The 23,624-nt window shown below is 37.9% G+C and overlaps 1 protein-coding gene across 9 annotated transcripts in view; it reads right to left on the bottom strand.

The window, feature by feature from the left end:
- ATP10B (ATPase phospholipid transporting 10B (putative)) overlaps positions 1–23,624 on the bottom strand; it is a 216,125-nt gene that overhangs the window by 14,728 nt on the left and 177,773 nt on the right. For 8 of the 9 annotated variants that reach the window (XM_067005484.1, XM_048064682.2, XM_048064686.2 and 5 more), the window contains 10 exons: positions 22,345–22,430; positions 19,294–19,400; positions 14,918–15,049; positions 12,521–12,648; positions 11,119–11,371; positions 9,992–10,227; positions 3,921–4,100; positions 2,766–3,351; positions 2,118–2,224; positions 1,291–1,417 (listed from right to left, as the gene is read on the bottom strand). In XM_067005484.1, coding sequence (XP_066861585.1) covers positions 1,291–1,417; positions 2,118–2,224; positions 2,766–3,351; positions 3,921–4,100; positions 9,992–10,227; positions 11,119–11,371; positions 12,521–12,648; positions 14,918–15,049; positions 19,294–19,400; positions 22,345–22,430 — 1,942 coding nt within the window. Of the gene's footprint in view, positions 1–1,290; positions 1,418–2,117; positions 2,225–2,765; positions 3,352–3,920; positions 4,101–9,991; positions 10,228–11,118; positions 11,372–12,520; positions 12,649–14,917; positions 15,050–19,286; positions 19,401–22,344; positions 22,431–23,624 lie in introns of those variants that run through there. The other variant, XM_067005485.1, reaches the window with a different exon arrangement.

Genomic DNA, 23,624 nt, shown 5'->3' with positions numbered 1-23,624 from the left:
CAATCAAATTCTGACTCTTCATTTTCGTTGATGCTAGAACAATGCATTTCGTTTCTCCCTAATAATCCAAAATGACAATGTACTGGCAGAGGAATTATACCATATGCATTTTTGAAGTATTGCATCAAGCCCCATCAAAGCAACCAGAAAAGATGAACTTTGACTATTTAAATGAATGCTATCGTATTGCCAAGTTAGATGCTTCACTCATCAAAGGGAGAAGAAAAGATACAGGAAGCATTCTTTTTTAAAATGTGCCAACTTATAAACAGATGGACGTAAGTCACCACCTGAATGTTACAATACTTCTTATGTCTTCCACTAGAGGTCAGTTTGAAGATGCTGTAAATGTGGTACATTAGAGATAGATATTGATTTAAGCTAAAATAACAGTTTTTGTGAAATGAAGTATGAATGCACGCAGTGCCTTAAGAGTTGGCAAAGATAACATTCTAACAAGATCTGTGTTATTTCTTATATGCTTGTGCTTATGGTATTTACTGTTATTACTCTATTTTTTTAAATAATTGCATAGATTATGAGAAACCATAACGCTAATAGCTTGCAATCACAGAAATTCAGGATAACAAAATATGGGCACAGATTGTATTCACAGAAAGATGAGAATGGGATGACTCTGAAAAACAAAGTCTTAAATACCAAAACATTTTGAAACAAAATAGAAAAGAAAGCACTGAAACCCTCTGTAATTTAACAGAATAGTATTGTTAGATACTATGGTGATGGATGATGTGCAAGTACCAAAGAGGTAAGTTTTAACATGAAATATCAACCTTTTACAAAATATAGAAAGCAAACATGACAGTGTAACAGGAGCAGGAATTCACTAGCAAGAATGAGGACAACAATTGTAGTTACTGCTTTTTATAATACAGTTCTATAACAGAAATTCCCTTGGATTTGTGCTCAAAATTGAAGTGAATATATACTGTTTTATGGGTTTATCTGAGGACAAAGATATGTGACTGAATTATGGGAACGTCATTATCTACCATGTCAGCTGAGCTGCAGTTAACAGCTGATGCACATGTTCTTTGCTCATGGCACACGAAAGTTTCGGTACACTTTTTCAAAGTTACTGCTGCTCAAAATGCAATAGAAATTGTTTAAGCACCGTCATTGGACTGTGTACACTTGCCCTGAGATTTTCAAACCTCAGAGGAAGCCTTTTTGATATAATTTAATATAAGCTGTTGTCTGTCTGATTGCCAAGAATATCACAGGAGAGCAAGTGATACTTCATGCAATGACAATTCTTATTTTAGCTACCCAGCAAGGTGAGTTTGGTCTCCAGATGCTGTGCTGTCTCCATTAACAGATCCTCTCTGTTGTCAATAGCAGCTTCTGCCTCTCGACGAAAGTTGGCCCATTTTTGAAAGTCATCCTCATTCAAGACCTGCATAACATAATTTAAAAAGAGCTCTTTTTAAATTTAAATAAGAGGAGAAGAATGCCAACATTCTGGATCACAGAGGCTTAACTCCTATCTGGGTTGATAAAGTACTGTGTTGCCTTTAAAACAACAGAAACTTTTCCATGAGAAGACTGCAGGAGCTGGTAGCAATGAGAAAAAAGAGATGTGCCTTCCTGTTTGTGGAAGCTAGGAATTAAAAACATGGCCTAGAGAAACTCTCAGTCCCACCGCCTTTATCTGGGAGTCTGTACTGGAGCACAGTTTCTGAAAGTTGCTCTGCAGGGTGTCTCACCACTTCTGCACTAAGGTATCAGGCTAAAATGCACTATCCCAGGCTGAAGGTAGGATTTTTGAAAGCTGAATGCAAAGTAAAACAGAAAGTTGGCTTTCTATGTCTTGCCTGAAATCACTGTAAAGAGAGCAAGCCAGAGCTGGCATAGGATAAACAGAAATCAATATTTTGAGGTTGATGAAGAACCCATCATTTGTTCAAACTGGATAAAAACTGCAGAAAGAGAGGAGAAAAAGACTACAAAACAATCAAAGAGATGGATAGAAAGATGGTCTGTATCTGTCTTGTCCTCTGAAGTACAGAGGATTATAACCATTTAATTTTTTCCTATAAATATATTGATATATATAGAGCAAAGCTGTAAACAACATTAGGGTAGTGCCCTCCTACCTTCTTAGCTATGCACAGAGTTCGGAGGCCATCTCGGGCATAGTAGTCCAGATGCTTCTGTGTTCTGTCTTTTATTCTTTTCCTTCTCCTCTCTGTGTAAGTGTCAGCTGTGAAATACAAGGGAAAGATTCTACATCTTAACCACAGATCACTTCAGACCTAATGACCTAAGATTAAAAAAGAATGGGCAACTGAGTGAGGATTCCATTGTAATAGCAATCTCTTTCAAAGTGTTCACTGTGTGTTGCATAAACTTAAGATTGGTAAAGGTTCTTGTTTCCTTTAAGATGATATTGCTTTTTCTTGTTGTTATTGTTGTTGTTGCTGTTGTTTTTTAATGCTACAGCACTCTTGCTGACAAGCTGAAATACCATGGTCAGGCCCGTATGAAAGTATTACTGCAGAGTACACAACCCACATGGGTTAGTGCTGTCAGTGAATGTTAATTAGCCCATTCCATATTCTCAGCACTACTCAGGTTAAACAAATACCTCAGTTCTGATCTGCAAGGATAACACTATGGAGAGCTTGTTCCTTATCTTTATACTCCTGATGCCTAGATATTATATTTCATGCAGAAGAGAGTACTGCAAACTTCTTGTGCCTCTTTGTAGGAGACACAACAGGAATAGCTCATTGGCTTATTACCTTTGCCAGAGTCTTCCAGCAAGTCCATTATAACAGAGTCAGCTCCTTTTGTGTAGACAATGACCTCCTTGGTTAGAGGGTGTCTTACCACTACAGACATCCTTTTCCTTACTGAGTCAAATCCCAAAGTGTAGAGGATATCAAAAGTCAAGAGTGTGCCTTGTGGCAACTGTACGGTCACCTGCTCAGGAGTCCGGGACACTAAAGTAAAACTGTATGCCTGGGCAGCATAGACAAGTGCTGCCTCATCTGGGCTCTCAGCCTCGTAACAGAAGTCTGTTGGCAAAGAACCGTGAGTAACAGACTTAAAAACCTCATCCAAGGAAGCACTGCCAATATCTGTGCTGCCCTTGTCCTGGAGCCCAGCGCCCCTACTGCTGTCACAGCAGTCGTTGTCCTCGTCACAGCAATCCAGCGCAGCAAGGTGCTCCCCGGTGTTCTTTGCACTGAAGCTAGCTCCTAGCTCTGAACTAGACTGAGATGATGAAAAAGACTGGCTGAGGCTTGCTAACTTCAGCCGATGAAATATCTGATGAATCTTCTCCAAGGTGATTCCTGAAGGTTTTATTGGTGGTGGGACTGTAACCTAGAAATATGAGAAAACCTTGGGTATAATATGGTTAAAAATAAATGAATGTGAGCTACAAGATACTTTCCAAAGCCTCAGTATTTCTCTTTTCTAAATGACAATAATAAAAAATGCAGCTATATTTTTTTCTCTTTAACTGTGTTAAGGGAATTCAGTAGAGGAGTCATTGGAAAATTGGCATCCGAATTTGATGGTGATTTGTGTCTCTGTTTCTGAAACAGAGATGAAATCAAGGCCCTTGTAATTCTGATAATGGCCTGAGAGATCAGAGAAAACCCTGTATATTCAACATATTTCTTACAGTAAATGTATTATTAAATCTAAAAGGAAAAGCACAGATACTGCGGTAGTCATATCTATTCATCAAACATAAAGAGCCTTGTTAGGCAGGGATATACACAGGCAGTGAAACAGTAGACATTACATAAAAGATAAAAGAACTAGAGGAGAGCTCCCATACAAAACCATTTCTCACCACCTCAGGTTTCCCTGAACAGTGCTCCGTGTTGTTATTGTAAGCATAATCAATTTCCTTTGAATACTTAGTTTAAACAAAGTTAGATTACCCTCTGTCTTGGCTCAGTAGCTGTGGAGACCACGACTGTATTGCAGATGGCAAGGGCAAGAAAAAAGTCAGTAAGGGATGTGGCAGTCTGCATATGTATAAAAGGAGAGAGATTTTCAGTCTGGAGTGCAGCTTCTCTCACTCTTCTCAGCAGCCTGCTGTCTGGAGTCACATCCTTTTCCTGTAAGAGAAATTAAGGAGAATTATTCTCATTTATAACTGTGCTCAAGGAAGAGCTCTCAACTCAATAGTCTTCTGTTGCCTCTTATTGAATTCACACCTAGAATTATGTAAGATAAATGCCTTTTGTACTTAACATCTGGGGAAAACAGATGTATTTCTAAAGGCTGCATAACTAGATTATTAGGAAGAAATGTACCTTAAAATCGAAGAAGATTTCAGAATTTTATTTCTTTTGAGATCTATCTCAAGAATAATCTATACTGTGTCCCCAAACTTTGAAACTGCTGACTAATGAATTAAAGGTCATTCCAGGTGGAAGTGGATTTGGGATCGCCCATTTCAGTGATGGAGCAGCAATGCTATTTCAACAGAGAACGCACCTTGTGTTTATAGCTTGGTTACAACAAAAAAGTGTTTTCAGAATCGTTTTGCTTTGTACCTGAAAGAGAAGCTGTCTCAAATTGCTCTTCCTCAGCTTTACAATAAACAGGTAAATGCATACGTTCTGCATTTGTTCCTGAAACAGTACTGTAATCTACTACCACACTCTCTCTAATCAAATCTAAATTCATAAGCCAAACTACTTAACAATGTTACTTATCTACAATTTAATCTGATGTAGGGCTACGGAAATATGACTTTTAATGGAAATTTCATGTTAGCAGAATTAGGTTTGGATTTAATTCAGGGCCATATTTAACTAGAGCTTCCCAATTTAAAAGACATCTTCTGTGAGCCAACACTTTTGGATGCCTTCTTTAAGGAATTGCCAAAGTGATTTAGCTGCTTTCTAGTTTATCTCAGCTACTACACTCTCCTCCTTCAATTTGGCACAGTTTTCTTAAGTTCCCTAAATATGCAACAGCTATCAATCAACCACCTTCATGGCTGTGCAGTGCTAAGCTGAATATGTTATGTTGTAACTCCTGCTTGCTAACATGAATACTGGTTCTTAAATTATCCCAATAATTGAAAATAAATCTATTGCTCATTCTGCAGCACAGAATTCAGCTGAGTTTCAAAGATAGAACCAGATAATGCGCTCTCTGCAACAGGAGGTTCTGGTTCCTCTGGCTCAGTGCTTTCATTCTTTTTTCTTTTGCATGTGGGCAAAAAATTTAAGTGCAGATGTAGTCCCTCCTCTAGCAAATTGACACATACTGAGGACAAGCCTTATTTTCAGGTATCTTCTCAGGCCTCTTAAAAGGAATCAGACATTGAAAAAGTAAATTGGTCATTCTTTAGAATCCGTTTCACAATGTCTTACTGCAGCAGCTGATAGATACCTGTGTGCCTGTTGCCTACAGTGCTCACTATTTACAGCAGTCCCAAATAGCTGAACTGGACAATTCCCATGTAGAACATATTATGTGCAGACATAACTCTCAAAACAGTGATGTTGGGAATTATATTCAATTCAAAACATTAACAATTAGAAATTCTTGTTTGCCCAGCTATTCATATAATTTCCTCATGCACTGCCACAATTAGAATGAACCTCACCAACCACAAATTACTACACATGGATCTCAGCCTCTCCTATCCGTCACCACCCCACTCAGTTTTGTTTGCACATATATATCCACAATATCTGCCTCTAACTTGTGCCAAAAATAACAACACACACATAGGCATTCCATTTCAACTGAAACTTTCTGAACTCAAAATTTTCCTCTGGAAAAACGGAAAATTGTCAGGTCAATTGTGGTCTCAGAAACAAGTTTTAAATATAAAATAATACAGAAATCAATATTTTTCTCTCTTCTTTTCACATTCAGTGAAAGCAGGGCTGACGTGAATTTCCCTATTTCTCTAGTTTCAGCCTTACGGAATACCAGCAGATAAAAGAATTCAGACAAACAAGTCTGTTCATTGACCAGCCTGAATAAAACTGAATGAATAAAACAGAAAATGAAACAAAACAGCATTGATGATAATCAATTAAATTTACCATACTTTCAATGCTATGTCAGTAAAATGCTGATGTTATAAAATGGCTACTGCAATTCAGTTGTTAAGATCTCTGTATTAGTTTGATAGCATTTCTTCTACTTGATGGTGCTAAAACCTGATGATAATTGGACAATTGAAATCTTCATGAAATATTTCTAATAGCAGGGCACTGTTTATTACAATTAAGTCTAGAAGAAAATGTGCTGTCAAGATCTTACTTCATAAGAACATCTACAGGTATACAGAATAAATGCTAATGCCCTATCTTGTTCCAAAACTGATTATCATTTTATATTTTTCCTACTCTTTTAAATTTCCCTAAGTCTTGCTGTCAACCATATCTCCGTTGTTTATAGGACATTATTTTAATTTTTCCTCTGAGAAGTTGCAGCAGCCACAACAAATCAAATTAATTTGTCTCTTTTTGAGGTACTCAAAGAAACCAGTAAGGTGCCCAATGCCACCTTCAAGGCTCTGAAGTGACCTGGTGTTCTCTTCTTTGGCTGAAGGCTGTCCTCTAGAGGGCGAGACAGACAGGATAAAAATTGGTTTCCATTTTCATAAGAGGTGTGAAAGAACAGGTGAGTCTGTTCTTTTCCCAGTTGCATTAGATATATAGACATATCCTTCTCCCTCCAGATTTCTAATAAACGTTTATGAAAGGAATAAATCAGACACCGTATTTTCTTCTCAGACTCCTTCAGAGATTTCTGAAGTAAAGACTACACTGTTCTTCTGTCCTTTCCATTCCACATAAAACCTAAAACATACACAGACATTACACTTTTTTACGATATCAGCATAATACTATAGAACTTGTCAACAATTCTCAACTACAGACTTTGGTAATAGCGTGAATATCAGTTCAAACAGATTTGTACAGCTCAGTCTAATTTTCTGAGTGTAACTGTTAATAAGTTGACCTCTATCTTTTTGTATTTGCATCTCAAGATAGCAAGATGAGTGCTAACAAAAGTTAGGAATTTGCTTTTCCATTATCCAAGACCTTGTCATGCTCTTTACCACTGAACATACTTTGACACTGAATTTTAGGGGACTGTAGCTGGACACAGGATTCATCTTATCTTATGAACTGCATAAATGACATACAAAGAGGCTCCCCAAACTCTCAGGGATCACAAGGACTACAGACAAAAATATTGGAGGGGATAAAAACAGAAGGTAAGCCCTAGGATTTAGGCTCTGCAGAAAACCTACACTATTTTATTCCAGAAAAGAAAAGCAGTGCTATTTAGTTATTCTTGTAGGATTTGCAGTCTCCAGTTTAATTAACTTTATCAAATGCCATGAATTACCCATCATCCTCATCTCAAGCTCAGAGATGCACTGAGATGAACATGTTAATTAATAAAAGCTTTTTAAATTTCAGGAAAACATCAAAACTAGTCGAGCTGAGAATGCTCTCACAAACAGGCAGGCTGAAATACATTTTGTAGCTGCGGAGCTTTCTAATTGCGGAACTGCTCAGAATACTGAGACAAAGTCTCAAACATGCTGATTTGCAGGCACAATCAATTACCACAGTACAAATGCACTTAAAATACCATATGCAACCTGGTTACCACTGATTTGCATAAGGTTGATTGACAAGAGAATTTTGTGATCACTGCACAGATAATGCTCCTTTAAAAACTGTTCACATATAAATTTGACATTAGTAAGTGATTATTGTTTGTTTGGCATAGTTATTTTCCAATTAAATTCTACATTTTGTAGGATACTATAAAGGTAACAGCCCTCCTTCTTTAAAATGCTTTTATTGGCAACAGTTCTGATATGCAGGTGCTCACAGCAGATGCTGTACTAACCCTTACCCAAAAATCACTGTCTTCTCAGCAGTGCAAAGTTCTTCAATTTTCCCATTACCTGAGGCTACCAGTTTCCATGAGTAGCTTTCATGTGGCTGGCACATCAACCCTTGGAAACTCAGCATTTATTAAGAAAAAAGCCAACAACAACAAACTGTGTAATCTCAACTGCTGGCCCTTGGACTTTGTTTATTGTAGAAAGCAGGGCATTGTTTTCTCTTGTGTTTTGATGATGAGAAGAAGCTGAGTCTCATGATTTCATAGTGAGTATCATATTTGACAATTGTTGACTGCCACTGAATACTTCAGTGCTTTTATTTAAACAGAGACATTCATCCAGAAGGGCTCTGCAAGCCTTAAATTAAGCAATATTAAATGTGTGACTCAAGACACAAAAGATGGATTTTTAATGAGAAACTTTGACTACTGAGATCCATTCAAGCCCACAATACTATCTGTATAACCATAGTTATACAGATGTTCCAGCTGTTCTTAGCAATGTACAAATGCATCAGAGAAGGTGATATAAATACCAAAGGACAGAAAACATATAGAGACAGAATTTTTTTTATATCACCATTTCATAAAAAGGAAATTGGTTTGGTAAATGAAGATACTACTGTGCATCATTTAAAAGGTATCAATATGCAGGACAATACACTGGGCAATACCTAAGTGTCTTCATTTTTACCAGGTCTTCACATTTGTCACAGAGGTTAAGCAATTTATTGGGATAGAGTTACAGCAGCTAAGGCTTTTTATTTCCAGGAGAGCAGCATAACCTCCTTCTAAAAAGCAGATGTTTCATACTAGTTCCTCAGATGATGCTTTTACAGAGGGGAAACAAGCAAACAAACAAAGGAAAACATGGCATTTTATTTCTGAAAGAAACTGAAGAGGCTTGGCAGAAAAAATATCACTGAGGAAACATATCTGGCAAGGAAGTCCTATATCACACTTCAAAAGTCAAGACCCATAAAACAAACAGATATAGAGAGGTTCTCAATACTCCATGAGGACTGGGCTGGAAAATGTGAGGACAACTGACAACCCCCCATATTCCAAGAACAGGAGGAACACTGACCAATATCTACTACAAAACAGAGAAACTGAATGAGACAAGTAGGATCTTAAAATTAACCTAAGCTTACATCAACCAAAAAAATGTCAGCAAGTCAAAAACTCTGCCAAGAAGAACAACTGCAGAAAATAAAGTTCTGAGAATCCTCTATTTATTAGAATTTCTTACAATGAAGATTTGGAAGGGTTTTTTCCAGGCGTTTAATTTTAATTGTAATTCTGATTTTGAAAGTGTTTCACCTCCTGGAGTGCATAAAAGCTTTGTCTGAAATGTCTCTTAAAAAACTTTCAAGGAGAAAAAACCAGACTGACCTTAATTAGGTTGTGTTAGATTTTGGGAAGTTTCAGATCTAAAATTCAGATGAGTCTAAGGCTTTTCTAGAAGTGCAATGAAGATGACTCAAACTTCCATGTCAGAACTCGAGGTGAGGCAGAGGCCACCGAGCTACTGAATTGGGACAAGGCTGTTCAGCATCTGTTCAACATCTCACAGGGTCTGAGAACATAATCTGATAAACCTTTCTTGCTTCATTTATATTCTCTACGTGAAAAGTGTTGGGATTTTTATTTTTTATTTTTGTCTCAAAGAAGTGCAACACTTAGCTTTTGACACACTAACAAACCATACAGAACTGCTCTGGAGAGCACAGCTTTTGCATTTGGCATGCACAGCTCATGGGTGGCTAAACTGTTTATCGGAGACAATATGTTGCAGTGCTGATAGCAAAAGTAGTTTGTGGCATTCTGAACTGTGTTCAGACTCAGACTTCAATCCCATAACCTTTTCCCAACCATCATCTTCCAGAAGGACCTATACTGCCCTTTTCTGCAAAGCCAGGCTCCAGGCTCCCATCTCTGCTCACATCCCCAACTCCTCTTGGCACAACCCCAGCCCAGCATTCCCATTGCAGTCTACCTCACCTTCCTGGCATGTCAGTGTACCAAAACAGTACAAAAAGCTCATTCCCCTCTATGCGAACTACATATCTTGTAGTTAAATGTGCCAGCTCGATCTGTTTGTACTCACAATGGTGCTGCTGAATGCCACTTGAGATCGGTTGCTGTCACGACGACCAAGTGACCTATTCCGTGTATGCCCCTGAAAATGAGCTCTAGCGCTCTGGCACCTCCTTAAGGGTCTCATGGTCCTTTGATTATAAGTGCCTGGTCTTTCAATGTTCATGGAAGGAAGTGTGAAGTGTTGAAGTTTTGCAAAATCCGCATCATCTAAATCCAACTCCTTATGGGTTTCCAGGCGCTTGGCTGTAAACAGAGAAAATAAAACATTCTCTCTTATACTGTTCTTTGCATGGCTTAGGAGTAATTCCTTGGTTAGTTACAAAAAACCTGAAATAAACTAACCCAAAGCTAAAACAACTCAAAAGCCATCATCAGAAAAACCTTCACTATCCACTTTATTTTCTGGCAACTCCCTCTCTGCAATATTTATTATTGTATGAAATCAAAAATGCATTTCAAAGTGATCAGTCATTTTTAAGGATTTCTCCTAAATGCTAAGAGCTGCACTTTGTAGTTGTCTGGAACAGGAGAAAGAAAGAAGGTAATTCACAGATTTGTTAATGCTCTCTGTCACAAAGCACAAGCATCTTTTCAGCAGCTTCTTGCCAGCTAAATTAAATCCTTTGTGCTATGTAGAGAGAGAAAGTAGCAACCAAGAAGGGGTCTGAGTAAAGATGTCCAGATTTGGCGCTGGATGCCAAAAGATTTCAGATACAGACTGCAGCTAGGGTTGACTCTAGAAGATGTAGCTGCACCTTCTTTCATATTACACAGAAGTCTATGGCAATTACTTTTGGACCCACTGAGTTTGATTAATAACTAATTTCAGTTTGTGAGCCTACAGAAGATTGCCTAGCATTTATTTAGAAATGAAAATGTTCTTTTTGCACTATCAAGAGAGTATTCAATGCAAGGCAATGGGAGGTCTGCAGAAGGAACCAGAAAACCTTTCCTATCTGTCCTCCAAATGAGTTAAAACTTCACTTTAGGAATCTCCATAACAGGAGTCCGTCACAAAATGGAGTCAAAACCACAAATTCAATCAGAAGTGTCAGTAGGTTTAAATATTATTATTTAAATTAATAAGATTTACTAGCTCAGAGAAAAAAGAAAGTTTAAAAAAGTCTCTCCTACCATTTTCCTGATGTGAAAACTCATGTCCATCAACAGTACAGCGTCGGAATACCATTTTGTTTTCTGTTAGTGTCCCAGTTTTGTCTGAGAAAATATACTGAATTTGTCCAAGATCTTCAGTAATATTTAGGGCTCTGCACTGAATGGGCAAATCTGCTTCTTCATCATAGAGGTCAATGTCATTGTGAATTAAGAAGACTTGGCCCAACTTGACTAACTCAATGGACACATAAAGAGAAATGGGGATTAAAACCTGAAAGAGTGATGAAAATCTCAGTGAGGTGTGAGACAAGTCTTATTGCTTTCTGTCAACAGTTTCCTGGCACAAGTATACTAACATTTTCAGAAAAAAACAGTTCTTCCTAGAGATGTATTGTAGGACCAAATAATAACAGTTCAATAAAAAAAAAAAAAAAGAAAAAAAGAAACCTGCACACAACAGCAATGGATAGCTAGGGACAATAAGTCACAAATTTAAGACAAAATTATTTGAACCAAATCCAGCGATGAGCTGATGAGTCTGAAATTGGATTCTTGGCTCTCTTACAAAGCACATTTTCTGGTCCAAGGTACATGCATGCCGTTCTTCCCTCCTGAAACTCTGAGATGATGCACTAGCATAGGCTAACTCTTAATGTAAAAAAGTTTCCCAAGCAATGTCTTTGCATGCAACACTTCCCATCCACTAACTTCCCTGCCATGAAATAATCCTGAATTCTTAAGGTGCACAAATGTTCTGTTTAAGTAATGAAGGATAAACCCGTAACGAATCTCTGAGCAGCTCAGAAAGTTATCTTCATATTTCATTCATATTAAAGAAATTCTGTTCACTTAAATCTCAGCAGATAAGTCAAGAAATCAGAAAAGTATGATTTTTTCCCCCACCCTATAAATTGTTCTTCACAATTAGGTTTAGTCAGACTTAAATATGAGTATCCTACTTTTAATTCATCTTATTTCCTAAACCAGCAGAGCCATACCTAGCTATTATTCCCCACCGGCAAAACAATTTTTGTTTCACTGTCTTCCTGAGATATTAAGTGGCATTCTTATTTAGGAATGATGGGCATAGGCAGAAAAAAAACCCAAACAACTGATATTTCGATGTAAGCATCCTCTTTAGTGCATATCCTAGAGATTCTGGAGCTATTTAAAGATATAATACATGTCCTTCCTATCTATAACTCTGCGACGTTTCAACATCAACAAAAAAAAATGTGTTTTGAAAGAAAAAAAAGTATATGTCGCACTTCAATGTTTTGAAACACTCTTTACAATATTTTCAAATAGGATTTAGAAGGTACTGCACAGCTATTACTTGATACTAATTTTTCATTGTTGATTATAATCAGTTATGAATAGCTTCTTCCTTGAAGGTAACAGAGAAGTGTTCGTCTTTTACCTGCAGTAGGATTATCATAGTCAAGAACAGGTAGAAACCAGCAAGAACTGGAGACAGAAAATTGCCATTCTCATCTGGGACATCATAAGGTGGATGTTCTGAGAAGCTTCCAGCCCAGACGCCATGACCTGTTGGAATACGTATGATGTTGAAATATACTGAGCAGGAAGGTGATTATTTTCATCCACCTGTCCCACAAGGCTCTTAGCTCTGTATACATCTCTTCTCACTCTACCTCTTGTTGCTGCAGGATTCCATCTCTGCCACTAGCTTTAAAAGTCCCCAGTGTTGAAGACTCCCATTCCACTTTCTAACAGAAAGTATGATAGCTTTTATAGAGAGAAGCTGAAATCTTTTTCATCCTTCCTGACCATTCTCAACTTCCACCTCTCTTTGTTAGCACATGCTTCCTATAATTCAAGCTAGGCAGCTCTTTTTTACTTTTCCTCCATTTCCCATCAGTTAAGTCACACCCCCAAACTGCTTCTTCCCCTGTACATTAAATATCAGTAGATTTCATTGCACTACTACAGCAAAGTCTCCAGTTCAGGACTTACCAACATCCCACCTGGACTATTTTACCATCTTTCATATTGCTCTTACTGACATAAACTTTGCTTAGGAATGTTACTAAATTTACATATTCAGAAACTTGACACATAGCTAGGACAAACAATCCACAGTGTATCATTCATTGCTCCTGATGCCTTTTTCCTGCCAAAAACCTCTATTAGTCCACTCTGCATACCCAGTTCTGATAAAACTTCTATTAGCATCAATTAAACAAGTGGTTGTTCTGCAGCATCTGCCTACTAAAATGCTGCCAAAGGAATTAAAATTATTTCAGCAATATTTTATGGCTAGAGACCTCAATCACAACTGAGGAAGGACGACTATAGTTGACAAGTCACTTCTTACACCCATTTTTCACTCTACGCAAGAAAAATACCGATTGATCCATGAGAAACATTTCTTCTTGTATAACAGCCTTACGTTCAGACAATGTTGCAAAGCAAGAACTCACGATAGAGCTATGGGACCATTTTATTTTTTTAACCTGAGCATATAAATTGTTTTCTTTAAATGCCGGCTTTTTCATCTGAGACTACCTTAAACCTTAAGTTAAAGGACTTTATTACTCAAGGGCCCCTACACAGAAGAAAAAGACAAGTCTCTAAATCGACATGACAGCAGCCAGGGAACAATGAAAATAAAGTCTCTCTCTCTCCCTCGCATAGAGCTTAGTTGTCAAACTGAAATCCCATTTCTGTGCCAAGAAAGCCCACTGCAACATGAAGCAGCAAAATTAAAAAAGTGATTAAGTCAGTTCTATCGTTCATCTTTTTGGATGGCCCTTACTTCTAACGGTGTTACACTGATGACTGGCTAGTGGGTCACATCACAGGCCTCTGGGGAAGGTTCACGAGAACTTGACAGGGGCACCAGATTTGACTTTGTCTCTACAAAACTAAATCAAAGCAGTAACACTAAGCAAGTTATCACTGAGATGAAATCGATTAAAAAGAACAGGGGCTTTGAACACAAATTGTTCATGGGAGCCTCTGTTATGTCTTTAAAGCAGTGACCCATTCAAAACTCAGCGGGCTTAAACTCTGGCCCTTTTCCTCAGGGTTAAGAAATCCCATTAATCCTGACCTGCCTGGGACAGACTGCAATCAGAGCTGGAGGGCAAGAGGGTGCTTACCTGCAATGAAAACAATGTTTTTGAGATCTGCAATGTAGTAAACTACTGTCAGATAACCGCAGCCCACCAAGTTACCATATTCAAGTGTGCTCACATGAAGGGAGGCACTGCAAAGCCCCCAGAAAAATGCAGACCGTTCCTAACTAAACACTTAATTCATCTCAGCCTGCTAAAGGGGCCATTGGGAAAGAAGGTAGCTGTGGAGATTGTAAACTGAATGAATTACCCATGTGCAGCTCACGGGTTGAAAATCGGATACCTCTGGCTAATATCACCCTGAATGGATTCGAGGAGAATGTCACTGAAATGAAAGTAAAGCTACATCATTTTAATTCTGTAGTTATACATGGAGAACAAACATCCATTCAGGAAGCATATCTCAATTTGTTAGCACCGATTCCTACAATGCATTAACCCAACGGCTTTCACTTGCCTGCTTTACACATATTCTGCCACAGTGGAGATGAGTCTTATGTGAAATATTTATAGCCATGGCTGAGTTTCCTTCCATCTGAATTGCTCAGATTTGACATTTTAAATTGTATATTGGAAGACCAAAGAGCCTAAAGACTCCAAAAGCATTGGGCCTTCAGCTCTAGATCTGATCTCACTCATGTCTATAAGACCAGTTTTAATCACCATATAGAAAAAACCAGTCAAATAGAAAGAAGATTTTTATCAGTGCTTCACACCTATGGCTCCAACAAGGCACATTGCGAACAGGAGTCCCACACACAAGAAAATATCCATATTCATCCGTCGCTCTATCTTGCTGCGCTTATAACGAGGACCATTGTTATTTAGCATGGCCTTGGTTTCGTGACCTTCAAAACACAAACAGATATCATATTTATGTAATATATATATTTTAAAGCATTTCACAACGTGGGAGCAAGATGCTCATGACTAATGCTAATTTAACTTTAGTTTCATTCAGTAATTTTATTGCCCATCTTCTCATTTGACTGTACATCAGAACATATGATAGACTAAATCAAGGGGTTTACAGAAGACCTCCATTATATTACAGCTTTCAGTTGTCATATACATTTTACTTCCCCAAAGACAGCAGATTCAACAGGAACAAAAGGTTTGTATCAATATTCAAATATCCCGAGATTCAAAAGCACAGATGTGCTTCTACATAACAGTCAAGTCTCCCTGAGAATAGAAGGAAAAACAACAGTAATATTGAATTTTGGTATTTTATAATCAACATGATTAAGTGCTATACTGATTCCCAAAACCTACATTTGAAAAATATTTTAAATATTTTCCATCAGCTATTTAGAAGCCACTAGGCATATTTCCTACATTAACTTAAACAGTATCTGACGTCAGATCCAGCAGTGAAAGATACTAACGTTGCTTAGTTTTTCACTATGTGGATGTTAAGTGCTAACAAAACAGTAGGACAAGAAATAATAATAAAAAAAGCATACCCAAATCATAAAACTTACTGAATTAAAATTGAGTTGGTATATTTGTAATGGAAAAAGAGGAGTTCTGTAAGAAGCTAACAAGCAAAAATTGCATTTTCTATTTTATTAATATTATCTAAACTGTGGCTCCACAATTAGCATATTTGGATACCATCTGTTGCTATATTAAATAGTATATTTTATGTTTATTCCTATAGTCCTTTCCCTGGAAAATACAGGCCATGCAGACTTGTATTTTACTATTATTTTGTGTGTGTGTTTTTTACATGTGTGTTCAGCATGTGAGAGGTACTGTTTGCCATCTATCTTTTGGCTTTTCCTAGAGAATTTTAACTGAAAGCTGGAAGTAAGGTATGATTTAATCACTCCTATTGGATTCATTCCAGCTTTACATCAAAAGTTATTAACTGAGGGAGACTGCAAGACAGAAAATTACCCTCCAGCCTTATGTTCAGGACATTCACCCAAGAGCCAGGACTCTTGGCTTCCTATTTCAATGAACATTCAATTATTTACACAACTCGGAGCTATGCCAGTGGGACCAGTTTATACCACCAGTGCTCCTCTCTTTCCAACTCATGTATATGTACACACCTGCTTATTCCACATAGGTATTCAGGATACAACTTGTGAAGCAGGAGGTGTGTGTTCACTCCCATGTAGGCAGAACTGAGAATGAAAACCAGGTCTTCCCTTCAGTGAACAAATGATCTAGCCACCGAGTTACACAGAAATGGAGAGTACTACTGCCTGCACTTCTGTTCCTCCAGCAGCTGTGCGAACCTTGTTCCTCACTTTTCTTTTATGTCCGGCTTAATAGAGTTTTTTGTGTTGAAAAAAACAAACAAAAAACATGACAAAGCCAGCTAGTCCACGCAGAAACCCTCAAACGAATGTTGATGGATTTATTTCAGCAAGAAAATGTGAGGAGCTTTATTTCCAAATTTCATCTCTGTTATTCCCTTCCACTTCAGCTGACCAACAGGAAAAGGAGTGTTCTGCACACCTCTAATAAGGATATCACTTTGCAAAAAATGTAATGTCAGAAATAAGAGAAACTACTCTTTTTTTTTCTCCTAGAGTCCTCATGGTTTTGTATGTCGTGTAAGGCAGCACCTCACCTATCACCCCACTGGTACATTATCTATCAATTTCTGGATGCTAATGGGCTCATCTAAAACTTGTTTTCATTCTGGTACTTTAGTACTTGAAAAGCATATAATTCTTGCTGCTGTCCTCATTGCAATGAGAAAACTATGTTGGCTGTTGGTCTGTAATTAGGTTTTGGTGCATTAGCGCTATTGCTTTGCGTAGAACCATTTCGGTTGCCATGAAAAGCAAAATCATACTTGGGTCAGATGAGAACTACACAGGCTAAACAATCACATTAAGTGATGGCTCGGCTCTTCACAAAGGCTTCCATTAGATAGTAAGTTTGAGGAGTAATAGGGTTATAAAAATAGAGAACGTGCCATGTTGTAATGTGACTGATCTTGGATACTCAGAAAAGGTCAGAGACCATGATTAAAAGCCAGAATATAATCAATGTCAAAGAAACCTAGAAATGAAGCAGGTACTGGCTCAAGTGAGTCTAATTTTAGAAGAAAAGGAATAAACTTTTATACTGACATTAACAATAAGATGACAACTGGAAATTGAGTTGAAGACTTACTCAGACCAATGAAATCACATCTTGAGAATCACTTTAAAACTCCCAACCTTTGCTGCTGGCAGCTTAAGCAACATTAACAGAGACCCACATTGGAATCTGTGCTGATGTTGAAAGGAGCATACTGGGAAATGACTTGACCAAAGAGAAGAAAAATAGAAATCCTTACAGAAGAAGATAAGACCTGTTAAAATGGGTCAAGAAGATGGCCATGGAAATGAACAGGGGGTTTGAACACCTCTCCTATCAAGAAAAGTTGTGAGAGTTGGTGTTAAGCTTGGAGAAGAGAAGACTCCAGGGAGATGTTATAGTATATAACAATATATATATGTAAAAAAATAAAACAATATATGTATTTTAATATATATAATACATATTATTACTATATATATACATATATAGTTATAGTTATACATGCAATATATAAAGGGAGCTTATTAGAAGATAGAGGAAGACTTTTTACCTGGGCCTGCAGTGACAGGACAAGGGGCAATAGTTTTAAACTGAAAGAGGTTGGATTTTGATTGGATGCAAGGAAGAACATTTTTTATGGTGAGGGTGGTGAGACAGAGAAGTTGTGCCCCTGAGGCATTCAAAGTTGGGTCGGATAGGACTTTGAGCATCTTGATCTAGTGAAAGATTTCCCTGCCCACAGCAGGGGGGTTGGACTAGATGATATTTAAAGGTCCCTTCCAACTCAGACCATTCTATGAATCTGTGAAGTTACTCCCATGATTCCTATAGAGACTTTATATAGTAGGTCCAAAAAAATGAGTGATATCCTCCTTTGTCTGGCACTCCTCCTTGGTCTGGCAGGCACCATCCTCATTTGTGATGTTCAGAAAGACAGGTGTTGAAAGACCTACAAGGTGAAGGCTATTTTGGAAACATCTGGGAGCTGTAGCCATTTAAAGTCTACTTCCATAGCAATGAAATAAAATGGCTGATTGTTAGGTAAAATATTATGAATTGTGGAGGTCAATGTAAGGTAAATGACTCTTGCAAAAATGGTGACTTATTTTCTCTTAGGTATCTCAGCCTTGAGGCCTTCCAGGCTGCTGGTTAGACATACAACAGGTGACATGACTTCCAGAAAGGTAAATATAACCAATAGTGATGTTAATCACTGTTTTTAACCTGACTTTTATTTCATCAACAAATAAAGAGGGCATAAGGAGTTGATACACTGGTAGTCAATAGGCTGCTTCTGGAGCAGAAGAGGGCATGGCCAACAAAGTCAATGATAAATCGTGCTCACTGAATAGAAGTGGTGGTAACATTCCAAAGGCAAAAGAAGCTGAGAAAAAAAATGAGCTGACCCACTGCTGAACCTGGCACTGCTGCGCTTGATCTGAGCACTGTCACTGTCTTGCATGGTTCATGTAGATTACTGCATGAAATGCACAGTTGTAAGGACACACACTGTCTGTGTCAGCACAAACCTGTGGGGCTGCCACCTCTTCTGTAACCTCCAGCTGCTTTTCTACTACTTCCCATGTGCTGGCACTGGCACCAGTTGGCTTTATGATGAAAACTAACCTACTTTTTTTGCTGGGTGGATCTTTAACTGCATCAGTTTCTGCCCTGAGGAGCCAATGAGACACCTCTTAGGGCAGCAGTATAGATTTTATAACCAATGAAATTATCATTATAATCAGAGCTGCAGAGCTGAGAGTTAAACTCACCTTATCAAATTTGACTTGACCAGACATTTTTGCATAAGTGTAGCAAGATACTTGACATACGCAAGGATACTGTCACTTGCCAGAGACCCAGTACAGGACTTGTTGGCTTTGGAGATGGATGAGTAACACCTTTACTTCAAAAGGTTATGTATTCTTCCCTCTGTACTACCAGTTCTTAAAATGTTAAATTGTGGTGCGATGCTAGACTACGCATATTTACTTAAGGATATTTACAAGGAAATTCTATGAATACTATAGAAAGTACTTTTTACCTGCATATATAACAATTCCTACTGCAACCTCAGTGTTTCTGATTGTACATCCACGAAGCAAAAGGCTTTCAATGTTAAAACCAATCCGTTCGTTATTTGGCTTTTCCCTAGAAAAAAAAGAAAGTAAAATAAAGCTATGTCCTTCTCTGTTCTGAAACAGTATTAAACAAAATTTCTGCATGCATGTCTAATTCAAGTTGAAACCAAGGAACTGCGAAGGCCCTACATTGCTTGTATTTCACTCAGCTTCAGTAAAGACTCCAGTAAGAAGTTACAGAGAAATTTAAGCATCTCTAAAAGCCCATTGACATTTTGTATGCATTATGATATCAATAGGATGAAATTTGGCTTTGACCTAGTACCTTACGTGATGAATTCAGTATCTCATAAATGAAACCAAGATACGTTGTGCAACCTAATTCAGTTTAAATTCTGTCAGAAAGTGGAGCAGTTTTTGCCTGCTGGTAGAAGTTCAGATGAATGTATCAGCACCCTGCAAGAGGTCTCTCTACCAACCACCGCAGGGCTTCTCATCTTTGAACCTCAGTTCACTTGAAAAGTATCTAGGCTGAGGCTTTCTTCCTCACTCTCACGCTGTTTATAAGACTTTTCATCCTGGTTGAAGATGTCCCATTACATACCAGATCCTTCTGATAGTAGAAGAGAGCAACAAAAATTTGATGGAAATTGTAAGGCCAGCACCCCATCAGGCAGGCAACTTGTTACTTCCCTCTGAAAATGAAAGCTACTTCTCATCACAGTTTTTTGTTATGCATTCTGGTAGGCTTCTCCTGAGATCTCTACAGAAACTGAGATTTTTCAGTTCAGTCACTCCAACTGGTTTTGTTATTTAAGTACCAGCATAAGAAAAGTCTTATTCCAGAATATGTATCTTTTCCTACTTTCTGTTGGATATTTAGCATTGCATTTACCAGTAAACTGCAGCGTTACTTAAATGGGGGGCAAGGTTAGGTGCTTTCTCAGGGCTATGTACAATCCTATGCCTATTTGCAGCTGCACGTGACATGACATAAAATGAGAGGAGTAAAAACGTTGAGGTGCCAAATACCTACAAGCTGGCAGAATAATAGGTTTGCTTAAAGAGTCTGCAGAGGAAGATTGTAAGGCAGCTCTGGCTTGCAGTGTTAAAGAAGGAGAAGCTCACTGCTGTAAGCTGGAGTGGAGGCGTATGATTTCCAAAGCACCTTCAAATTACAGATGCTCAGTTGTCTTCACTGGCATTTGAACATAAGGGGAGTGATGGAGTGATTACGGAGTATTTTGTGTATATGAAACCCAGGCTTTGGTGCAATGAGATTTAAGTAACCTATATGTGGAGTTCTATTAGTTAATAAATTTTAATTCAATTGTCTTTGTTAACACATTTTCAGAAATAATGCCAGAAACATCTTTCTCTGGAAATCTAGATTTAGCCTTGGTGAAATCACTTAACAGAAGCCTTCCTGCATCCCCTTGAGCAGAATTTGCTGTGGCCAGGACATGTCAGATGGACATCACCAAGTTCTTATCATTTTTAGCAGAGAGAGTTCTGTACTGCTACAGTCTTACAGCAGGGAGGTAGATGATCAATAATTTATTAAAAAAGACCAAAGAAAAAAAAATGCATTTTCCAAGGAAAATTCTTTCATCTATCCCTGAATCAGGGAGAGAAAGGTCCTCTATTGCACCAAGCAGGTGAGATAATATACATTTCCAAAAGAGATTTCTGTTATAGGCTTTCAACAGAGATTCGAAGATTTTGAAGCCAGTCCTGGGTCCTAACGGTGTGTTTTTGTGTTTTCTTGTGACATATTGCCTACATTTATATAATCTCAGTGCTCTTGTGCTGTATTACAGCAGGCTAATTGGAACGATTGCTTCGATTTAGATTATACCCAGCGGTCCTCAAAGCCAGCAACTACAGCCAGCAATCAATACAAACTTGACCTGTTTTTACGTTTTAAGATATCACAGTAGAGGGGAATGACATTGCTATTAGACACATCATTCTTACAGGGCATAAATTCTCAAGACCAGGTTAGGAACAGTCAGGGCTGATAGGCGAGGATCTGCTGGTTTACTGATGTCAGAGGATCTGGCCATTTGCAGCTATGCCAGATGCAACGCTCTCTACAGTGCCCTGGCAGAGACATTAACTATTAGTTTAGCTACTAGTAAACCTAAAAAAGTCAGGGCGTGTACAGGCATGCTGATACATTCATACAAGTTAAATTCTTTAAATTTGTTGCATGATGTGGAGAATGCATTTGGTCTGGGGCAGCAGCTTATTTCAGACAATTCCCTGGTGTGGGAATCAGCATGGATCAAGGATTATTCTGGAGAGGCCCTTGGGAAGCAGCTGCCCTGTATTCGAAAGTAAGAGAACTTTAGGACACGAGCAGTACCATACAAATTGATCTTGTAGCCTGGGAAATATCTGCTGAATTTGCTAGTATAGATTTCCCCATTATGCCTATCCCAAAATTATTTAACGAAAGAAAGAACATGAGGAACAGAGGATGCAGCTTTTTCCTCACACAATTATGTTTACATTCAAAAAAAAGCACTTTTTTTTAGACTAATGCATTGGCTCATTAGGATTTTTGGTGATGTCTTTTGCGTTCCGTCCAGAAGAAAATCCGGTTTGTTTGTTAGATCCTGGATACCCTTTCCCTGTGGCCACAAATATGAAGACATCAGAACCCATGCAGCCAGATATCTTTACACATAAAGAAGGATTTAGATTTAACATCTAGCTTAGCCTAACCCTCAGGTCAAACATAAATGCACATATATCTGAATTCTGAAAAGAGCTGAAGCCTTGTGAGAACAATTTTTATAAAACAACTGCAAATTCAATGTCAAGCCTCAGTCCTGCCTTGCCTTAAAACCCAGATTCCAGTCTACATTTTATATTGACTTCTGAGTTCAGGAATAGATAATAGCGATGTCAATCAATTTCTGCAAAATATGTTGCTTCCCTCCATATCTCCCCCAAGTGAAATATTAAAGCTAAGACACAAAATGAACTTGTGGGTTACAGATACTTACATGTACCCTTTGAATTTATTGAGATCATTGTTAGGCATTTCACAGATGATGGTGTTTTGGAAAAATTCTGGTTCAAATAAAGTATTCTGCAAAAGAAAACACACTGGGAGTGAGCATCAAATACAAAGAGTACTTGAAATGCTAAACACTAACACAAATGGGCTTGGTAAATGCACTTCACCAAACAAACAAATAAATAAATAAAAGGTAAAACCCTGCCCTTGGATTCATACACAGCCAGACGGTGCAGCCAAGAGCGAAAGCTGCCTATAGTTTTAATTTTTAAATTCTCAAATAGCACACAAATAAATTCTTTTTTTTTTTGTCAACAAAAATCTATTTCACCATAAGCAAACTTAATTGCAAAAAATAATGTAAATTTTTTTTTTCAGAAGGGCATTATCACACTATAGCAGATCTCCTTTGCTGGATTAACAAATCCTTAAATTAAATTAAAAAAATGCTGTGTATTGGACAAGACAACACAGATGCTGGTTAGTAAATGCACCTGTCTTCATTTAAGGTAAATGTAACAAAGTTCAAATTCCTTATGAAACAAAACAGTCTTCAGCCAAAAGCAAGATCAGCTGAAAATAATTTCAATGTTAATATGGATTTTGAAATATATTAGAAAAATTGCTTTACTGGTAAGGAATACATGATCACAAAATAAGAACTCGCATACTTGAATAATTTGAATACAGTCAAATAAATAAGACTAAAACAGACTAACAGCAAAACAAATAAACAAAAGTCCCAAAAGAAGGAAGGGGGGAGAAAGAGTCCTAAGTGCCAGGAGAGACAAATCAAGAAGGAGCTTCGTAGGCTAAGTGCTTACTGAAAAAGATCTGGGAGCTGAAGCAAGACACACACTTTTGCTTGATTTCCCTTACTCAAGGAAACCGGCTTGCTTTTCGGCTGCGTGAAGCAGTCCAGAAAGCTGACAACATGAAAGGTACACGATTGCCATAACTTTTTCTTTCTCAGCTGAAAAGATACAGAAGACTTTCATTTTAGATCAAGAACATGTAATAAGAATGGGATGCGAGAAACATGAAAGAGAATCATTATTGCTGTGTAATAAAAGCGTTAAGAGAATTAAAAACCACTTGAATCTAAACTCCTCCCATTAGGAGATTCAGAACTGGAAATCAGGTCTGCTGCTGTGCTTCCCTACCTTCTTCTAAAGCAAGAGAGAATTCCAGAAGTTAGACTCCTTCAGAAAATTCAAATCTTAAGAATCCTTCATTGAAATTCATAAAAGCTTTGGCAGACTGCAA

Source organism: Anser cygnoides, chromosome 14, assembly GCF_040182565.1.
Source record: "Anser cygnoides isolate HZ-2024a breed goose chromosome 14, Taihu_goose_T2T_genome, whole genome shotgun sequence".
NCBI classification, from domain to species: Eukaryota; Metazoa; Chordata; class Aves; order Anseriformes; family Anatidae; genus Anser; species Anser cygnoides.
The sequence above is the reverse complement of the archived record's forward strand: the minus strand, read 5'-3'. Positions and strand labels throughout refer to the sequence as shown.